The sequence below is a fragment of the Stegodyphus dumicola genome, chromosome 12 (genome assembly GCF_044657685.1).
Source record: "Stegodyphus dumicola isolate Sdum_Otavi_A_Nest chromosome 12, ASM4465768v1".
NCBI classification, from domain to species: domain Eukaryota; kingdom Metazoa; phylum Arthropoda; class Arachnida; order Araneae; family Eresidae; genus Stegodyphus; species Stegodyphus dumicola.
Window position 1 is genome coordinate 59,005,609 of NC_140779.1, and position 18,782 is coordinate 59,024,390.

General features: G+C 31.9%; 1 protein-coding gene across 2 annotated transcripts in view; it reads right to left on the reverse strand.

The window, feature by feature from the left end:
- Window positions 1–18,782, reverse strand: part of LOC118201137 (terminal uridylyltransferase 4-like) — a 138,140-nt gene that overhangs the window by 91,886 nt on the left and 27,472 nt on the right. The window contains exon 4 of one of the 2 annotated variants that reach the window (XM_035373172.2): window positions 5,525–5,659. The exons of the other annotated variant lie outside the window; for it this stretch is intronic. Coding sequence (XP_035229063.2) covers window positions 5,525–5,659 — 135 coding nt within the window. The remainder of the gene's footprint in view (window positions 1–5,524; window positions 5,660–18,782) is intronic. 2 annotated transcript variants of the gene reach the window in all.

An 18,782-nucleotide genomic window follows, 5' to 3' on the forward strand; every position in this document is an offset into this window, starting at 1 on the left:
ATATTACATAACATATCTGGTTGTAATGAAAATTTTCTGCCAAAAAAGGTTCTTAATAAAGTTAGGGTGGAAAAAAACATGAAAGCATTACTTTTAGTGTGGGTAGTAATCACAACCCAAATCTATGATTTTTCTGCCAATTGTTTGGTAGTTTTTTATTGCCTCAGCCCAGAAACTTGATGGTCACAAGTCCCAAAACAGATCAACCTCATTTCGTACGTCCTGTGCCGAATGGACGATAGCACAGCAGGATGTAGCTGCAGGTATGAAAAAGGGTAGAAGTCTAAAGAAGCGATGTCAGGGCTATATGATATGTGCGGTACTAAATCCCATTTGAGTCAGTACAGAGTCCAGACGGTGAATGCCAACACATGTGGACTTGCATTATCTTGATGGAACATTACCTTTTTGCATCAGAATTCAGTTTAGCATTTTTCCTTGACAGCAGCATCAACATGGACTAGCATCTTATTGTACACCTTAGTATTGGAGGTTTTACCTTTTTTCTAGACACTCTTAGTGGATAATACTATGGCAATCACACCAGATACAAAGCCTGATCTTTTTGTTAGTCAAAATGTGCTGTGTGAAAAGCCGAAAGGCTCACCGGGCACGGACCAATCCCCTTTTTGGCCTGTGTTACTGAAGTAAATCCACTTTTCATCACAAGTGATGATCCAGTTTAGAATTTTGTTCTTGTGTTGGTATTTGAGCAGATTAGTGTAAACCCAAACACGTCTGTCCTTATCTGCTTGAGTCAGCTCATGCAGCACCCAGGGATTCAACTTGTATGTCAAGTTTATGAGATGCATATCATGACTAATGGACATGGCATTAATGCCTAACTCCTTAGCAAGGTCTCGAGTGGTTACATACTGATCTTCTTCCATAAATTCTTACATGTGGTCCTCATCAACATCAGTAGGCTGGCCAAAGTGCGGTGCTTCTTGAATGTTACAGTCCTTGTTTTAAAACTTTTAGTACCACACCTTCACAGTGTAATATGATACAAAATTAATTCCTAAAGCTGTACACATTATTTGGTGACATTCTGTAGCTGACTTTTTGCAACAGAAATGGAAGTAAATGATAGATCTAATTTGATAGTACAATAGTTCCATTTCAAACACCTTGTACTTAATGATATTTGTTTACAAATTTCACAACACTGTGTTCTAAGTCTCTTTCTTTCAAATTCCAAAAATCGCTTGACAAAATAGGTTTAAACATGCCAAGGTGAACTGTTTGCATAGACAATATTTGTAGTGGCAGGAAACTTTCTTTACAACTGATAACTAAAAGTATATATACAGCAAGTCTACTCTAAGACAATCATCCACAGATACAGATGACTTGGGTTTCCCATAAAAGTGGTCACCCTAGAAGTGTGATACTTAATACTCACATTTGTTTGCGTTTTTAAATATGCTAGTCATTTTCAGAGATGGTATCAAATGTATATACATCATTTAATTTTGTCAATATTCAAAACATACAGTTAAATACAATTAATTCAGAGGCTTTACAGACTTTCCCCCTACAGAAATCTTAAAAATGAGCTTCTAAACATGTAATCTTTGTTGCAGAATGATATGTTGATATTATATTGAAAAACCTCGACTCATTCGGGCATGAATACAGGATTTTCTTATTCTCACAACCTATGAAACAAGAAGATGGCAATTAGCTCAGCCTTTTTTTATGTAATATCACTCATAACTATAGTTCTGGAGGTGTGACTGGCTGATGTAAACAAAAGAAGAATATCAAAGCTAAACTAAGCAATATAATTTGTTGCAAGTTACTGGCAAAAGTGCAAAGGCATTTACAGTTCTTTTCCTTGATAAGAGTTTAAGAACATACTCATAGAAACGTCAAGAAAGTACTTCAGAATTGAAAAGAATAATGAAGCATTTGAAAGCACAGCTAATGTGAAATGGCATAACGACAAAATATTAGGAAGCATCTATTGAAATATTAATTAGAAGTGTCAATTGAAAGAGATATGACAATATATTTTGGGAAAAAATTCTCAGTAAATAACAATATTTGCTTACTTTTTTTACAGTCATTTTCTTTAATAAATAATTTTTAGTTTTGAAAACTAGCAAACTGAGATCTTGTATTTTTCTAAATTTTAAGGTCAAAGTAGTTGAGAGAGCTGCTAAATACAGCAAAGACACAACGATGGTTCAAAACATTTGATTAAATTAAAATTGACTAAACATTCCATTAAATTCATTGCTTTGCTTACTTTAAAATTGCTTTTGGATCAAATATTTCAATAAAAATTTAATTTATATATCTTACTACAAGCAATGGTTATGTGACAATTAAATAAAAAATGTTATTGCAAAAACAACAAATAAAAAAATGATTATCAATCAAAAATATTTTTCTTAAATGCCTCTCTCTACTTCCTAAGAATCAAAATGTTATTTTTTTTATTTACAAATAAATAAAATTAAATGCAAAAAATAAAATTTTATTAGATATCAAACTCTGCATGTAAAACATCGATTTTATATTTACTATTTAATGTGTTTTTTACTTAAAAAGTTGAAAAATTCTCAAACTAATAACTGCTTTTAAATAAAACTGAACAATAATTTTCACATTTGAACATTCAAATTCAAATATTATTAACTTCACTGCATGAAAAACTCAGTACTTTTTTATTATCCACACCCCCATTCAAAAAGATGGTACTGATGAGGCAATAAAGGTATTGATAAAAAGGCAATGATGTGGTAAAAAGGTATTGATGTACTATGTCCCCAAAAAAGCAAACCATGATTTATGTGGCAAACCATGATGTCATCAAAAAATATTATGTAGCAACCTATGCAAACACATATGTGTTTGAGTACACATAAATAATTTGCACTTTTGAAATTCAATGGTCAGTTTCTTGATTTTAGTATTTCTTTTTTAATTTCATTTGCTTTTGTCATAATGAACCATAATATAACTGTCAAGCCTGCCCTAATTTATTTTCATAATTTGGCAGTATTTCAGTGGAGTCCATACTGAAGTTTCAATTGTTTTTTGAGTACTCATGAGTGCAGCTAGCATGCAATGCCAAGTTGTACAATTCAGATGCCAATTTTGTACAATTCTCTGATTTCTTTTCAGCTAAAAAAAAATGCTGTACACATGGAGAGAACAATGGCAGGGGGGAGAGATGAATTATGTGTGTTTTCTATAGAAAATGAAGAATGTAAAAAATAGGTAGCAACCAGATATATCACTGCAATAAACAAAAAGATGCCTAATAAATGTTACTCTCCAAAGTCAGCAATGAATTTTTGAAGCTCTTTAAAGCTGTCAAAAAATTTACAACTTTTTTAGAAGATGCGAATAATCGGAAAGTGCCAAAAACTCTGCTAAAATAAAAATATTACCTTCAAAATTTTGAAAGATTAACATTGAAAATATGCCTACTAAGCTGCACTTTTACAGATGTAACTGCATTAATGCCACAATTAAAATCAACTACACCAAAGAATTTGTACTGAAGAGCATTTAGTTAAATAAAATATTTTTCATCTTAATAAGCAACAAATTTAAGAAAGAAGATTATTAAATAATATGATGCTGTTTATCGATAATTTATGTATCACAAGTGATACATAAACAGCCTCATATTACAGTCTCATTTTATTTTATCTCAAATGTGTGGATATTAATAATGACATACAGAAGCTCCAAATAAGATATCAGTTACAATTCCTATTCATAAAGGATAACTGAGATGGTAAATATTATTAAATGGAATCTGAAATAAAATTACATATTCATCATTTATAATATTCTCATCTTGTACAAAATGAATCTTTTCTCTAACTTAATTTTCATCTACAAACATGATAACACTTTCACAAAAGATATTGTTATGTGTAATGCTTTTCATTCTAGAGATTTCTAAATCTTTCTCTAACAACTTCTATACATTTCTAAATACCTTGCCAGAAAGTACTGTTATGAAATGCTTTTAGAACTGTTACTGTATACATCAAATACAAAATATGTAATAATTATTAAACTCAAAACTTTTTATCATAATGTTTATATACCATTCCCACAGAGGTTCCTGTGCAGCTGATCATTATTTTTGTAATTGCTAGTCATAGATATACATTTCAAATTATAAAATACCTTAAATAACATAAATATTCATGTTTTAGCATTTTAAAAGTTAAAAGAAATTAATTTTTTAAAAATTTTGGTCACTTAAGAAAATTTTATGATAATTATTATCCAACACAAAAGTTTGACTCTTCCATGTAAAAATTGACCGAGATACTTAATTTCAAAATTTGGAATTTTTTATGCCATTTTGATGTTTTCCCTTTAAATGATATTCAATAAAATTTTTTGGGATTTATTAGAGTGTAACATTCTTTATAAATTTGTTACAACTGATACATCAAATGAATTTTTACACAAGTAATTCATAAGTTTTCAAATACCAGAAATATGTTATTAATATTGTCATAAAGTTTTACAATTTTATAATTATAATCTAATACTCATACAAAAAATTCCTTAAACAAGAAATATTTTTTATCTTCAGTTTTTGCAAATAATGTTGAGAGTTGGCTATATGCCAATACTGAAGGCTACCAATCCTTTCTTTCTTGACCATGAGTTTTATTAGATTCTACACAGAAGGTCTCTTTTTAGAAAAATTACACTGAATAACATTTTCCTGACAATCTGAATGGAAATGGTCATCATTTAATCTACTAACACCAGAAACCATTTTGTAAACTGATATTTTATATGAAGTTACAAATGCCAAAATGTTGCTCTTCAATTTGTGTATGGTCTCTGAATATGATTTTCAACTTTAAAATTAAATAATCAATTTTTTGTAGTAGACACATCACATTTTTTAAATTTTATTTTTTATAATGAATATACATTTTCCTAAATATAAGCATAGAAAGCATGGACAGCATATAAAAAAAATTCTTAATTTTTACAAAATGATTTTTTTTAAATTTAAAAATATCAAAATGTGAATCCGCATCATCTAAAACACTTCTCTTTTTTGTAATTGGAAGTATAATATCTATGACCAACAGTTGCAAAAATAAAAACTGCCTAATGGCTTTTGTGGACATAGTGCACAACAACTTCTTTTAAAATTCCATCAGAATTGTACTTAGATGTTAAATTGATTTCCAGATAACCTAATTATCGAATTAAATTTCTTATTTTTTCACATTCTTGGCAAGCTTATTTTAAGCATCCTAATACACTTACAGCAAACGGAAAGCAAACTTGTGCACTAACATTTGCAGCAAGATTTTATTTCCTTAGAAATAAATGTTATATTACATCTATATAGTTTCTATTTATATAATTTTGAATTAATTAAAAGAATAATAATGTCTTTACTAGCAGTAAGTTCAGAATAGTAATACACATAATCACTTTTAGGCATTAAAAAAGACTAAAGAAAGAACTTGAAACATAACAATAAGAAAAGATGAATTGCATTTAATATTGTTTTTACCTCTGGAAAGACACTTCTTTATTTCTAGTAATAACGAATTTTGAACTTTACACTTTGTTTGCAATGCAAAGTTTATATTAGATGTACTCACTGCAAGGTCACAAGAATAAGATCCATACAGACTAATGGTACTTCCTACAATGGGACAGCAAAAATAAATTAAATTTCGTAATAAATAAGAAAAATAATTAAAATTATAAGTACATCTATTATAATGATATTTTTTCTCTTCTTCCCTTATTTAGAGAAACAAACACAAATAGACATTAACATATTGTAGAGTCCCAATTTCAAACCCAAATGGACAGGGGTCTGGTCATATGATGTGGAAATTTAAAACTAACAAATACGACATTTAATATTAACAAAATACACCCATTATTTCAAAAATTACATACTAGTAATTTCAATAAGCTATAATTTTACACTGTATGTACCACAAAGAACAATGAAACCTGATGAAAAAAGTTGATAATTGGCTTTTGTTTGCCAGCTGTTTGACATTTTGTCTCAGTTAGATTTCAGTCTCTGCAGAAGTAAAACTTCCATTGAAGAAATTTCTTACAATTACTCAACGTATTTCAACACTATCTACGGGGCTTTGTGCCCTTTGATATGAAAAATTCTCTTCTCACTTTCTGCCATCACTACTTATCTTCATTACCTTATCTTTTTCATTCAGCACCATATTAGCAATATCTTAGTCTGTCACTTCACACTCCTCATTCTGAGAAAGCAATTCATTCATGTCCTGCACTGTTGCTTCATTACATCTGAGCACTTTTTTTTTAGCATAGACAACATGGCTTCTCAAGTTCAACACTTTCTGGAGTTTCTTCCTGATTTTGCAAGATTCTGTTTGTTGAGCTGACACTTACCCACAACTGAGCTATGTTATTGACAATACCCTTAAGTTGAAACTTAACAAACTCTTGATCATATCTTCTCCTTGATTAATAGAATAAATTAAAGTTGACAAAAATTATTGTGATAATTTTCTTTCCAAAGTCAACAGTCCTTAAGTCATGCTGGCAGACTGCCATGGAACCTGGAAGCAAAGTCATGGCTTTATTTCTCCACCTTAATTCTTCTTCATTTGGGTGAGAATGAGCATTATTCAAAGTGTTTTTCTCAGCAAATTATATTTTAAAATATGTCAGTCTAGGGCACAAAGTCATAAAACAATTATTCTTTAAAAATGTCTGAACTCATCCAAAAATTTTTCTGGTTAAAATATTTAACTGGAAAAGTATATTTGGAGACACATTCTTAAAAGCTCTTGGATTTTTTTATACTTTTTTTTTTAAGATTTGCCGCAGCATTATTATGGGCAAGGATTGTTACCCATTCTTTAATTCAACTACCCCAGTCAGATGCTGCAGCTTCAGATTTAGCTGCATGTATTTTTGTAGGTAGCATTTTGTAATTCATTCCATCTCACTGCAATTAAATATCTGGTCAGTAAGGTTTTCGCTTGCAACAACTTATGAAATTTATCTCTAAAATTCTCCATTAACTTATCAATTGCTGAAAGTTTTTCTCCACATACAGTTAGCTGTTGTACTACCACATTTTTCCTTCCTATATAGAGCCAATCAACACCAGCTTTAAAAGTTAGGGTCATCCTCATTAATTCTTTTTGGAATTTCAAGGGTTTTTTTCTGGAAGACTGGTCCAGATATCGGGACACTTTCATCTCCTCTTTAGTAAGTCTGCAGTGAACTATATTTTCATTAACCCTCTCAACGTTACGGATGGAAAATTCTGTCTTGAAGGCTGTCTTTCGAATACATTGCATGTGAAGATATCTGCCAGCATTTACTGTATCTGATTTCAGGTTGGTTGTATACTGGAAGGATAGGAATCAAGGTACAAAATGAAAGAGTCGTCGACACAAATACAAGATTTCAGAAATTAATTATAATCAAGAAATACAATTTATTTATGACATTTCACATATTCAACTTTGAAATTTGAAGTCTAAACCTGTAATGCTGAGAGGGTTAACTAGTTATTAATAATTTTAGCTTTAACTATAACTTCTCATTTCCCTTTTTTTCATTAGAATGATAATAAGTAGCCAGTATTTACGATGAAGTTTCCGGATTTTAAGTGTTTATGGCACTACAGTTGTTAGTTTTCTGCTAGCTCTGACAGTTGCTATTATTTGGCCTTGTGTTTTTTCACTGCCAACACTCAAATTCTGAAGCTTAAGGACAGTAGTGAATCCAAAACAGTAGCTTCTACATAGTAAAAGTGTTTTTAATTGTGTAGTCTTTGACTACTGTTCCACATTTAAGTTTAATTTGGACTGTTCTATTTTATTTTACCTCACCATAATTAGCGGAAATTGTAACAAAATAGAGCCTATGTGTTTTAAATTCTGATTAATAAACCTTTTCACAACTTTGGCATTGTTTCAGGACATAGCAATTATTCACTTCTCATCTGTAACAGTTATTGACTTAAATCCAACAACTGTTACAAATCACCAAATCAAGTGAAACCTTACAAAGCAAAGAAATAAAGTTTCACTAATGTTTTTGTAATCACAATTTTTTATTGTTTTATTAGCTGTTATTTGCTCAACACACCACTTTTGTTTCTCCTTTCAGTTCCTGTTTCAATCTCCTATGATTGCTTTTCCTGTATTATAATCCTGTGCCACTTTTAATAACATTTCATCTCTGTCCAATCACTTCAAAGTTTTCAGTTTTCTTCCATAGATTCAGACACTTTTTTTTTTCTCCCTGCTGAAGGAATTACAACGTATCACAGAACAGGATACACAAATACAAGGTAAATATACTCTTCTGTATACTGAACACAGTCAAAGAAACAAGGAACAAATTAAATGTCAACTCATTAGCAGGCACAACTAACTACTGAGGTCAATCAGCAAAGCAGGAGCAGACTGCTGATTGCCGTATAGTGGCTTGTGCTAACAAAATCTCTGTCAACGATAAAGTGTGAATGATGTCTACTCATATAAACTTTAGATAATATGTGATATTTTACCCCCTCCCCCTCCCGACCAGTCAGATTAGAAAAGGTTGGATAACCAAGAATCGACTGTAAAAATACATATAACTTACATAAAAATTGCTGAGAGATAATTCTTTTTCAATAATTATTTATACAAAATTAAGAGGCACTGGTTAAAATTTCCAATCGAAATAGCAACCAGAGATGCATTATTCTAGTACTCTCCTGTTATGTAAAGAAGCTTTTTATGTTCTATTTTCTGCTACGTTATTTAGTACAGAAATAAAATAGATGAAATATGCTTTCTATTTATGTAAAAAAAAAATTATTGCTCTAGCAAGTTTATGCTTAAGATGACTTAATTTACAGTTATTTGCAGAATTAATAAGAATGGAACTGTTCTAAAAGAAATAACGTGGCTGAAAGTAAAAATGAAATAAGTTTTATTGAAAAGTTAAAAGATGTCATTTCGTAGCAACTCTCTCTATGCATATTATCATCTTTATTGTTGGGAAGTTTAGTTTCTCTAGAATGGCAACAAGAATATAGAAATAAATACTTTTTGCTTTGATGTTTCTAATTTTAAATGTTTTCTTTATTATTATGAATTAAAATACACCTAATACGTTTTGGAATTATCATTTAATTTATTAAATTATTTCATGTATTAACTGTGAGTAGCGTCCACAACAATCTGGTGACCTGGATGAATAATTTCTTCTAACCATCAAAATCATGGACACTACCAGTTCTGTTCTGAACACAAATAGTGAATTAACAGCAAACAAGGTAAGAGTTAAAATTCCACCTTCTTTTGAGAATAAAAACCGCACATTTGTTTGTTCCAAATTGAAGCACAGTTCTCAATTGCTAAGATTACTCATGATAGGACTAAATTTAACTATCTTGTTGCACAACTGAACCAAAAGTAGCAGGAAATATTATATAGGATATAATTCAAGAAAATTAAGATAATAATAAATAAGAAAGAATTAAATAATAAGATATGAAATGAGAAAAATAAATAAGAAACATACCCAATTATTGTGCAAAATGAAATTACTTGCTGAAACAAATATAATGGATAAAGTTTTGTGAACCTTGTGAGTTGGCAAATTGCCAGAATTCATGAAAAGTATTTTGATTGTGAGTAATGAAAACTTGGATAATTTATCGATAATGGTGGATAAAATATTTGAAATTATCTCAAAAACAGAAAGTAATTCTAACTCAGAGAAAGAGATTTCAGAACTAGATATTTACAGTCTGGAAGTAAATATTGACACTCTGGCTGTAACTGAAGCAAGAACTGTAGTCATTCAAGGAAGAAATATAATCCCAATGGATTATACTGCTACTGTCACTATAAATTTGATGATAAATGTTTCTGCAATAAATGTAAAACCCCATGTAGCTGGAAGGCACTGGAAAACTTTAATCAGTACGTTCTGCTGTAGATGAATTAAAAGATTGCCAGAAATACTGATTATTCATTACCAATAAAACAATCAATTTATACTTTCTTGTGAACAATGGTATTGATTTATCCATCATTCTGGCAACATCAAACCATAAAATATGTAATTCTTTAAAACTGTGTACTGCAAGTGCAAAATTATACCCGCTTTAGGTTTGAAAATTTTAACTCTAAATTTAAGCCTGCATTGGTGATTCCAGTTTCCTTTTGTAATTAGTAAAGCAGGTCAAGGTATTTTAAACACAGGGTTCCCCCCCCCAAATTTAAATTGCTTATTGATATGCATAGCAGAATGTTAATAGATAGCATCACAAATTTATCGATTCAAATTCAAGTTACATGCATAACATGTGCAGATAGCATAAGTACTACTGATAAAAATTGCAGATTTACAAATTTGTTATAACAGTATCAGAATTTAACAAAACCAAATATTTTACTCTGCAATTCACAATATAATGTAAAACACTATATAGCTACTAAAGGCCCATCTACTTTTTTAAAAGCTCGGCAATTAGATGTGTGGAAGTCTGGAACACAGGAAATGTTAAACACTGTTCTGTACGGAGTAGCAGCGAGAACAAACTGGCTGTAAAGTGTTGGAAATGTGGTACTGTAGGACACACACATTGCAGAACACACCAGGGCACGGAAAATAAAACAGACGATTCAGAAAGACCAGTCAGTGCCTTGAGACGGAACAGGAGTGAAAAGAAACCAATTCTGAAGTGCTGAAATTGCGGTGTTGAAGGTCACATACGAAAGAACTGCAGAACACCCCAAAGCATGGAAAATAAAGCAAGCTATTTAAACAGACAATTAAATGCCATGGAATGAAAAAGGAGTGACAAGAAACCAAAATGCTGGAACTGTGGAGCTGAAGACCACATACGAAGAAATTGCAGAACACCCAACATTAGGTAAGATTTAGCTCAGCAGTTTGAAGGTAAACTTATTCGGACGCCATACTGTGTTACACTTCAGACTGCGTCTGGTGATAAGATCGACATAGCTGGGAAGTTAAACGTGAGCATCATGTTTGGAAGTGCCGCCTACCATCACACAGCTTATGTGGCCGATATTACAGATCCATGCATACTCGGATTGGACTTTTTAAGGAAATACAATTTTTTCTTAGACTTCCAAAACAACAGACTGCTTTCAGCATCTGAGGACATGACCATCCATCCTCAGAAGGGATCCTCACCGACACCTTGTCTGAAAGATCCAGCTCAGAAAGCTGCCGAAATCATACTAAGGTCGTAAAGAAATGCAAGACTACCAGCTATTCTCCATCTCAGATGCTCATCGGCCGTGACCTTCGTCTTCCATGCGATTCTTTGTTTGATCACCCTCCGGTTGCGCCTTCATCACCTGAGGAAGACATCCAAGATCTCCAGGCTCGGTTTAAAGTGATGCAAGAGCGAGTCAATTTGGCAGCGTAAAAGGTGAAGACCCAATGCGAAACAAGAGCTACTAGATATCAATTCGACGGATGAGACAAGGTGTGGTTGTGGAACACAATTCGAGGAAAAGGACTCAGTCCTAAATTACGGTCACCTTGGAATGGTTCGTACACAGTCCTAAACAGGCTGAATGATGTTGTGGTTTGGATCTGTAAGTCATTGAACTCTAAATCTAGTCATTCATTACGACAGGTTACTTCACTACTATGGCCATAGTACATAGTGTAAATAATTGTAAATAGTGTAAGACCATAGTCCTTTTTGTTTCTAAATATGTATTTAATTTTACTTGTATTTAGTATTTGATAGCATTTTTTTTATTTGATTTGCATTTAGTATTTGATAGCATTTGATTTGTTTAAGTTAGTTATTGCATTTATTGTTCATGCTGTTTGATATTGTAATGTAATGTTTATTATTGCATTTATGCTTTAGTTGTAAGTTTGGCTTCCTGTCCAGGAATTGTAATGTCCAGGATGTGCAGTCCTTGGAAGGAGCCAGTGTTACGAGGTTGGTATTTAAATAGTTAATGTTAGTAGAATTATAAATAAAATTGTTTTATTCCCAATGCAGAGCATCGTGTCATGAATATTAAATGAAAGCTAAGCCAGAAAATTAAGAATACAAGAGTGCATGCATTTAACATTTAATAAATAAATATCTCTTTTTGATTTTGAGAAATTGCTATAACAATCGCTTGCTAAAAAGCTCATAAAAAGGAGGAAAACCTCTCAATTCAGTTAGTTAGCTGTTGTTTCATAACGAACCCATACGCACACAACAATACATTGCATGTACACTGAAATTTATGTTAAGGTTTTTGCAAGTTGTGTGTGTGTTGTTGTTATGGCAAAGCCTCAAGGGGTATCTGCCTAAGGGGAGCAATGCCTTTGTGGAGGACTTTCTATGGGAAATTGGCTCGTATACACGTTACACATGGGGAAAACCACGAAAACACCCATGCAGCCAGCCCGTTTGCAGGATTCGAACCTCAGACCGAACTAGCAGTGTTCAGTGACTTTACAGCTCGGCTGCTGGTTTTGCAAGTTGAAGACTGTATAATAAGTATGTTGTTATTTGGAAAGGAGTGATGTAGCAATTCTCTCTATGTTATAACATTATCTTTGTTGTTGCAAGGTTTAGTTTCTTTAGAATTTCAATACGAATATAAAAAGTTTTTGCTTTGAAGTTTGCAATTCCAAATGCTTTCTTTATTATCAATGAATTAAAATATGGCTAATCCATTCTGGAATTATCACTTAATTTATTAAATTATCCCATGTATTGACTGTTCATAGCATCTACAACAGCTTCATTCCAGGTACAGAAATTTCCAATATTACTGTTATTCAAGTGATCTGATTTATATAATATAGTAATAGGAAAATGAAAATTTAAGTGATATAAGAGATGAGTGTAAAAAATCAAAGTGGATTACGAAAAATGTGAAAGCTCAAAAATAAATAATTTCATCTATAGATAATTGTCCATTGACACATCAAATTCAGTGGAATGCTAAAAAAATTATTTTTTAATTGTAAACATGTTGGTCATATTGCTCGCTTTTGTAATAAAACAAAAGAAGAGGTGTTTCAAATGTAAAGAAATTGGACATTTAGCTAATTTGTGTAGAAAATAATTTTCTTAAAACAAACAGTTTTGTAGAATGCGTAAGAAAAACAATTACAATGTGAAAGATTTTTTTACCCTCCAAAGATAAAAGTCAAGTTAGTACTACTAATAAAAAAAGTATAATTTTTAAGCATGGATGAAGAAAACAGTAATCATATAAACAGCACAGTTAATTGGCTAATTGATTCAAGTTAGTCATTACATATGATTCATGATGAAGAATTGCTAGATTCTAAAAATATCGCATCAGAAATTTCTTTGGCTCAAGAATCTCCATCTATAATTAAGAAAATAGGTACAGTGAAATCTGATATATGTATTATATAGTCCTGAACTAAATAAGAACTTATTTTATCAGTACCACTATAACTAATAATATTGGTGAAGTTAATTTCTTTGATAATAAAGCAGAAATAAAAAAAGAAGACAAAGATTTTAGAAGGATTCAGAACTAAAAATGGTTTATATAATATAATTCTTGATAAGGTATTTAAGAATGCAAATACTTTAGCTGAAAAGAAGGATTTGAAACTATATAATGACATAGAAGACTAGGACATCTTGGCTACAAAAATATGAAGAAATGCATTCTATTAGCTAATTATATAAAAATTTCTAATGACCATCTGAGAAATATGTTTGCAAGTTAAACAAACTAAACTGCCTTCTAATTTTGAAAGCATGACAGCTAACAGATATTCGAAAATAATTCATTCTGATGTGTGTGGAGCAGCTGACTCAACAACATGGGATAACAAGTACTTTATGACATTTCTTGATGATTATCCTATTTTGTAATGTTATATTTTAAAAGAATGTAAATATAAAACATTTAATGCAATAAAAGATTATGAAGCAAAATTAAAAGCTAAATGGAATATAAAAACAATCGAAATTAAGATGTGGCAATAAAGGATGTGGCAAAAAATTAATGATTAAGATTAAAAAATTAATAATTAAGATGTGGCAAAAAATTAATGAAAACTTTAAAAGTTTGTAAAAAACAAAAATTTTGTTTTACTGTTCGTTTTTCATAACAATTAAACAGAAAAGCATAAAGAATGAATTTAATATTGATAGGAGGGGGGACCTTCTGAAAGATTCAAAATTGGAAAAAGAAATATGGACACAGAAGGTCTTCAAACTGCAGTTTACTTGTTAAAACGGTAGCAATTAGTAAGAGCAGCAATTAGAGCAGCAATTAGTACAACACAAACATAAAAATTTAATAACCAATGACCTAATTTATCAAGTTTGAAAATTTTTGGAAGTGTTGCAAATGCTGGTATTGAAAATTTTTGGAAGCTTGATTCGTGAACTGAGTAGTAGGTATTTGTTGGACATGTTGTTGCTTATGCTCATTTGTCTGATGTAGTCAACCCTATGAGATTCCTTGTGGCAAGGAGTGTTAGATTACGTCTGTTGTTGGCAATAGCCTTGAGCACCTTTCAGGTGACAGTGCAATTTAGCTCAGTTCTGCCCCAAATTTTGATGGAGAACACCCTGAGAGGCATGGGTCCAAGGGTCTCCCACTCCTCTGCCCTTCCACCAAACCACACGAGAGGACTTTCGGCTTGCAGCATATTTAGAGAGCCGGCATGCCACACCAACACTAAACACCTACAAACATCAATGCCTTTTCGGGGATTTAAACCTATGCCCTTCGGCACAGCAGTCAGCGATGCTAATCACTTTACCAGTTGGGTGGTATTTCTTGGATACGGAACAAACAATTATAGATTATAATGCAGAAATGTAAGAAAATTAAAAATATCCACAGATAATCTGTTTGATGAAAATTTGGATTCAGTAAACAGAGAAGATAAAAATTTAGATACAAAAGTATCAAGATAAAAATAGTCAATATAAAAACATTTCCACCATAAAAGATAATTATTTAAAAGTTACTAATGATAATGAAGACGAAAATGGAAAACATGAAACTGGAAATGAAGAATGGCCTATTAGAAAAAGAAAAATAACAACAAAATACAAAAGCCGTATCAAGAGAAGACAAAGAAAAATAATTAACAGCTTTTGAAAAAAGAAAAATATCTTTAATTAAATAGAAAACTTGGAAAGTTATGAACAAAAATGAAGCAGAAAATTTTAAACTGTAAATGCACTTTTATGTCAAAGGAAATGGCCATTTTAAAGCTAGACTTGTTGCAAGAGATTTTCAATAATAAGAGGGGTATTTTACCATTATACATCTGTTACATAATTTCGGTGCCATTTGGCTGGAGGTTGCTGTATACATTCCAATAGCCAGTGGCAGGCAGGATGCTAAAGGTGTAAGGCGTGCAGAAGGCCAAGATGCTAATAATATGTCCTAAATTATTTAATTATTGTTAAATTTTTGTTGTAAATAACTTTCAAATAATGACAACAGTCATTATTTAAAAGAAAATCTGTGCACCACACAGAATGCACACCACAGACACATTGAACAATTAGATGTAAAACTAATGTATTAGCCAGGAAATAAGAATATTGCAAATGCTTGGCCATTGCTTGATACGTTATATTGTTGCATATTTTACAAATTTCTGTATTCTGGTCAGTGAAGGTAAAGTCTCTTTGAATTTAAAAATTTTGGATTATATGGATAAGTTTTCGAAGATAATTGAAAAGGGAAGTAATGTTCATACTAGTGCTACTAAACTAAATAGCTTGATGTTCAATAGCTCAATGAAGTTGCCAAAGATTTAAGTTTACGATCAGAGTTATTGGAGCTTTTAGAAGAAAAAGAACAAATTTTGTAAGGATATGATTTAGAGGTAAAAGTATTCATAGCCAGCCCAGAAAATTTTAAAGAAAGAATTAAAATCAGAAAATGCTCAGCAGACTCCTTCAGTTCTTAATGCATGTAGTACTTCCGAAAACACCATTATGGCTTTAAAACTACAAAAGTTAGAAATTTCGTGATCATCTGGTAATTCTAGCAAATTTACAGAATTCTTAAATTGTTTTGATAGAGCAATTAATTCAAATAATTCTCTTAGAAAAATTTTAAAATTTCAGCATTTAAATCCCTTTTTTCTCACCCTGCATATAATGTTAACTACTGGTTTTGAATTCAATGAGAATAACTGTGACTCATATTTTGAACTTTTACAACAAAGATATGATAGAACTGATTCTATAATAAATTCTTGCACAAAAAATTATTAAACTCAGAGCCCGCGAAAAGTTCATCCTATGTTAAAAGTTTCTACAAATTATATGATGAAATAGAAGTTATACCAGAAATTTACCTTCATTAAATGTAACAGAGTTTATAAGGGTATGCTACAATGAAATTTGGTTTTAGATTTTCACAGAAAACAAACACAGGATTCAGTTGTGAGGTTTCAGAAACTATTATATTTTTTTAGAAATGAAGTGGATTCTGTGGTATATCGAGAACTATCGATGTACGAGGGCTATCCAGAAAGTAGATTACGTTTTGGAATAAAAAAATAAACAAAGTATAGGAAACAAATTTTATTATATACAGATGAAAGCCACACTCAAATACTACTTTTCTACATAGTCACCATACAAATTAAGGCATTTATCGTAGCGATGTACGAGCTTGGAAATTCCTTCGTCGAAAAATTCGGCCGCCTGCGCCTTCAACCACTTCGTTACCTCTTCTTGCCTTCCATCTTGCACAAAACTTGTGGTAACCAAGCTTTTCGCTGATGATTTCGTGCAACAAACTTCGCGAAATTTGTGGAAAACTCAAAGAAAGTTCCGTTATTGTGAAATTTCGATTTTCACGGACTTTAGCATCGACTTTTTCGAGAAGTTCGGCGGTCACTATGCTGGGTCTCCCACTTCGATCTTCGTCGTGAACATTGGTTCGGCCATTTTGAAATCTTATGACCCACTGACGCACTCCACCTTCAGTGATAATGTTGTCCCCATACACTTCACGAAGCTGCCGATAGATTTCTATCGGTTTACAGTTTTTTGCAGTCAGAAACCTTATTACTGAGCGCAGCTCGCGGGATTTTCAATTAACGCAGACATTTCAAACCGTCACAGTATCTGAACGGAGCACAGCACGAACCTCTCACTAGCACGGCTAGATGCAGACTGAGCTGCGCAACGCTCTGACCCCAAGATGGCCGCGCTAGCCCCGCCCCTAGCGGACACAGACGGAAACGTAATCTACTTCCTGGATGGCCCTCGTATAATAATCAGACGTTAAGCTGGCACCACAGCAAGCATCGAAGCACGCGCAGTAATAAGAAAAGGACTGGAATGTGAGTAGCTGTAAATATAAGTGTGTATGCGAGTGATGAAATATTTTGTATATATAATAAAAGTAGCATGTAGTTTAAAAGGGTGTACCTTGTGAAATAATTACCCACTAAAGGATACACGACAGCTGGCGACGAGGATGTGTGATTAAAAAAAAATGTGCCTAATGCAATATCAATCAGGATTTAGGGGATTCCCCGAAGACAGTTTAACGTAAAAGCTTTTTTAATAATTTTTTCTTTCGGAAGACTCATCATGGAGCAGCTTGTTACTGAGTTAATAGCACAGAATAGAGCTCTAATGGAGAGACTTTCTTCAGTTATTACTCCACAGATGGACAATTCAAAACTTTCGGTTCAGTTTGAAAAATATAATGAACATGAAGAACAGTTTGAATCGTTTCTAGAGAGATTCGAAAGTTATTTAGATATACAAAATGTTCCACAGGACAAGCATGGGAAAGTACTGATTTCTAGTTTGTCCGGGAAAATGTACAGTCTCTTAAAAAACTATCTGGCTCCTGATAATCCTTCCGATAAAGATTATGATGTGTTAAAAACAACATTAAGAAATCATTTAAATCCTAAACCACTTATATTTCCTAGCAGGAATGTATTTTTAAATCGAAAGCAGCACAAGAGGAAAACAATTAGTGTGTTCATGGCAGAGTCAAGGTCATTTGCCATAACGTGTGCTTACGATCAGAATGTGTTAAATACGATGTTGCAGGATGTATTTGTTAATGGGCTTAGAGATAGGGCTATTCTGGATAGAAATTTTGAGCAGGATAATATCAGTTTAGATGATACTTTAAAAGTAGCTTTGGCAATGGAAAAAGCTTTAAAAGATGCAAATGAAATAATTGGGAAACCATTAGAAATTAAGGAATTTAGTGCCAGAAATAAAGGTAAATCTAAGTCAGTCGCTCCAAACCAAAAGTTTGAAAAACAAAACTTTGCAGCTAAGAGTGCTAAAGGCAAATTGTGTTCGCAATGTACGGGGACTGACCATAACAGAAATTCTTGTAAATTTAAGACAAGTATCTGCAGATTTTGTAAGAAAATCGGGCACATAGAAAAAAAATGCTACAATGCTAAAAACGCTGAAAAAACGAAAGCGAAACAAAAACAGTTAGATGTAGGAAATGAAAACAGTTTTTATAAACAGCATATATTCCAGTGAGGTGAAACATAGGAAACCGCTCATAATGGTTCAAGTAAACATACAAGGGAAAATGGTAGCTATGGAACTGGATCCAGGGGGTGAAGTATCGGTAATGAGTTTAAAAAATTTCTGGCAAATTTCGAAAAAGAAAATTAAAAATACAAGTCTGGTATTTAAAACATATATAATGGATAAAAACTGATACCTTTAGGATTTACTACAGATAAGGTAGATTATAAAGGTCAAAATAAAAACTTAAATCTTTACATTGTTGAAGAAAACC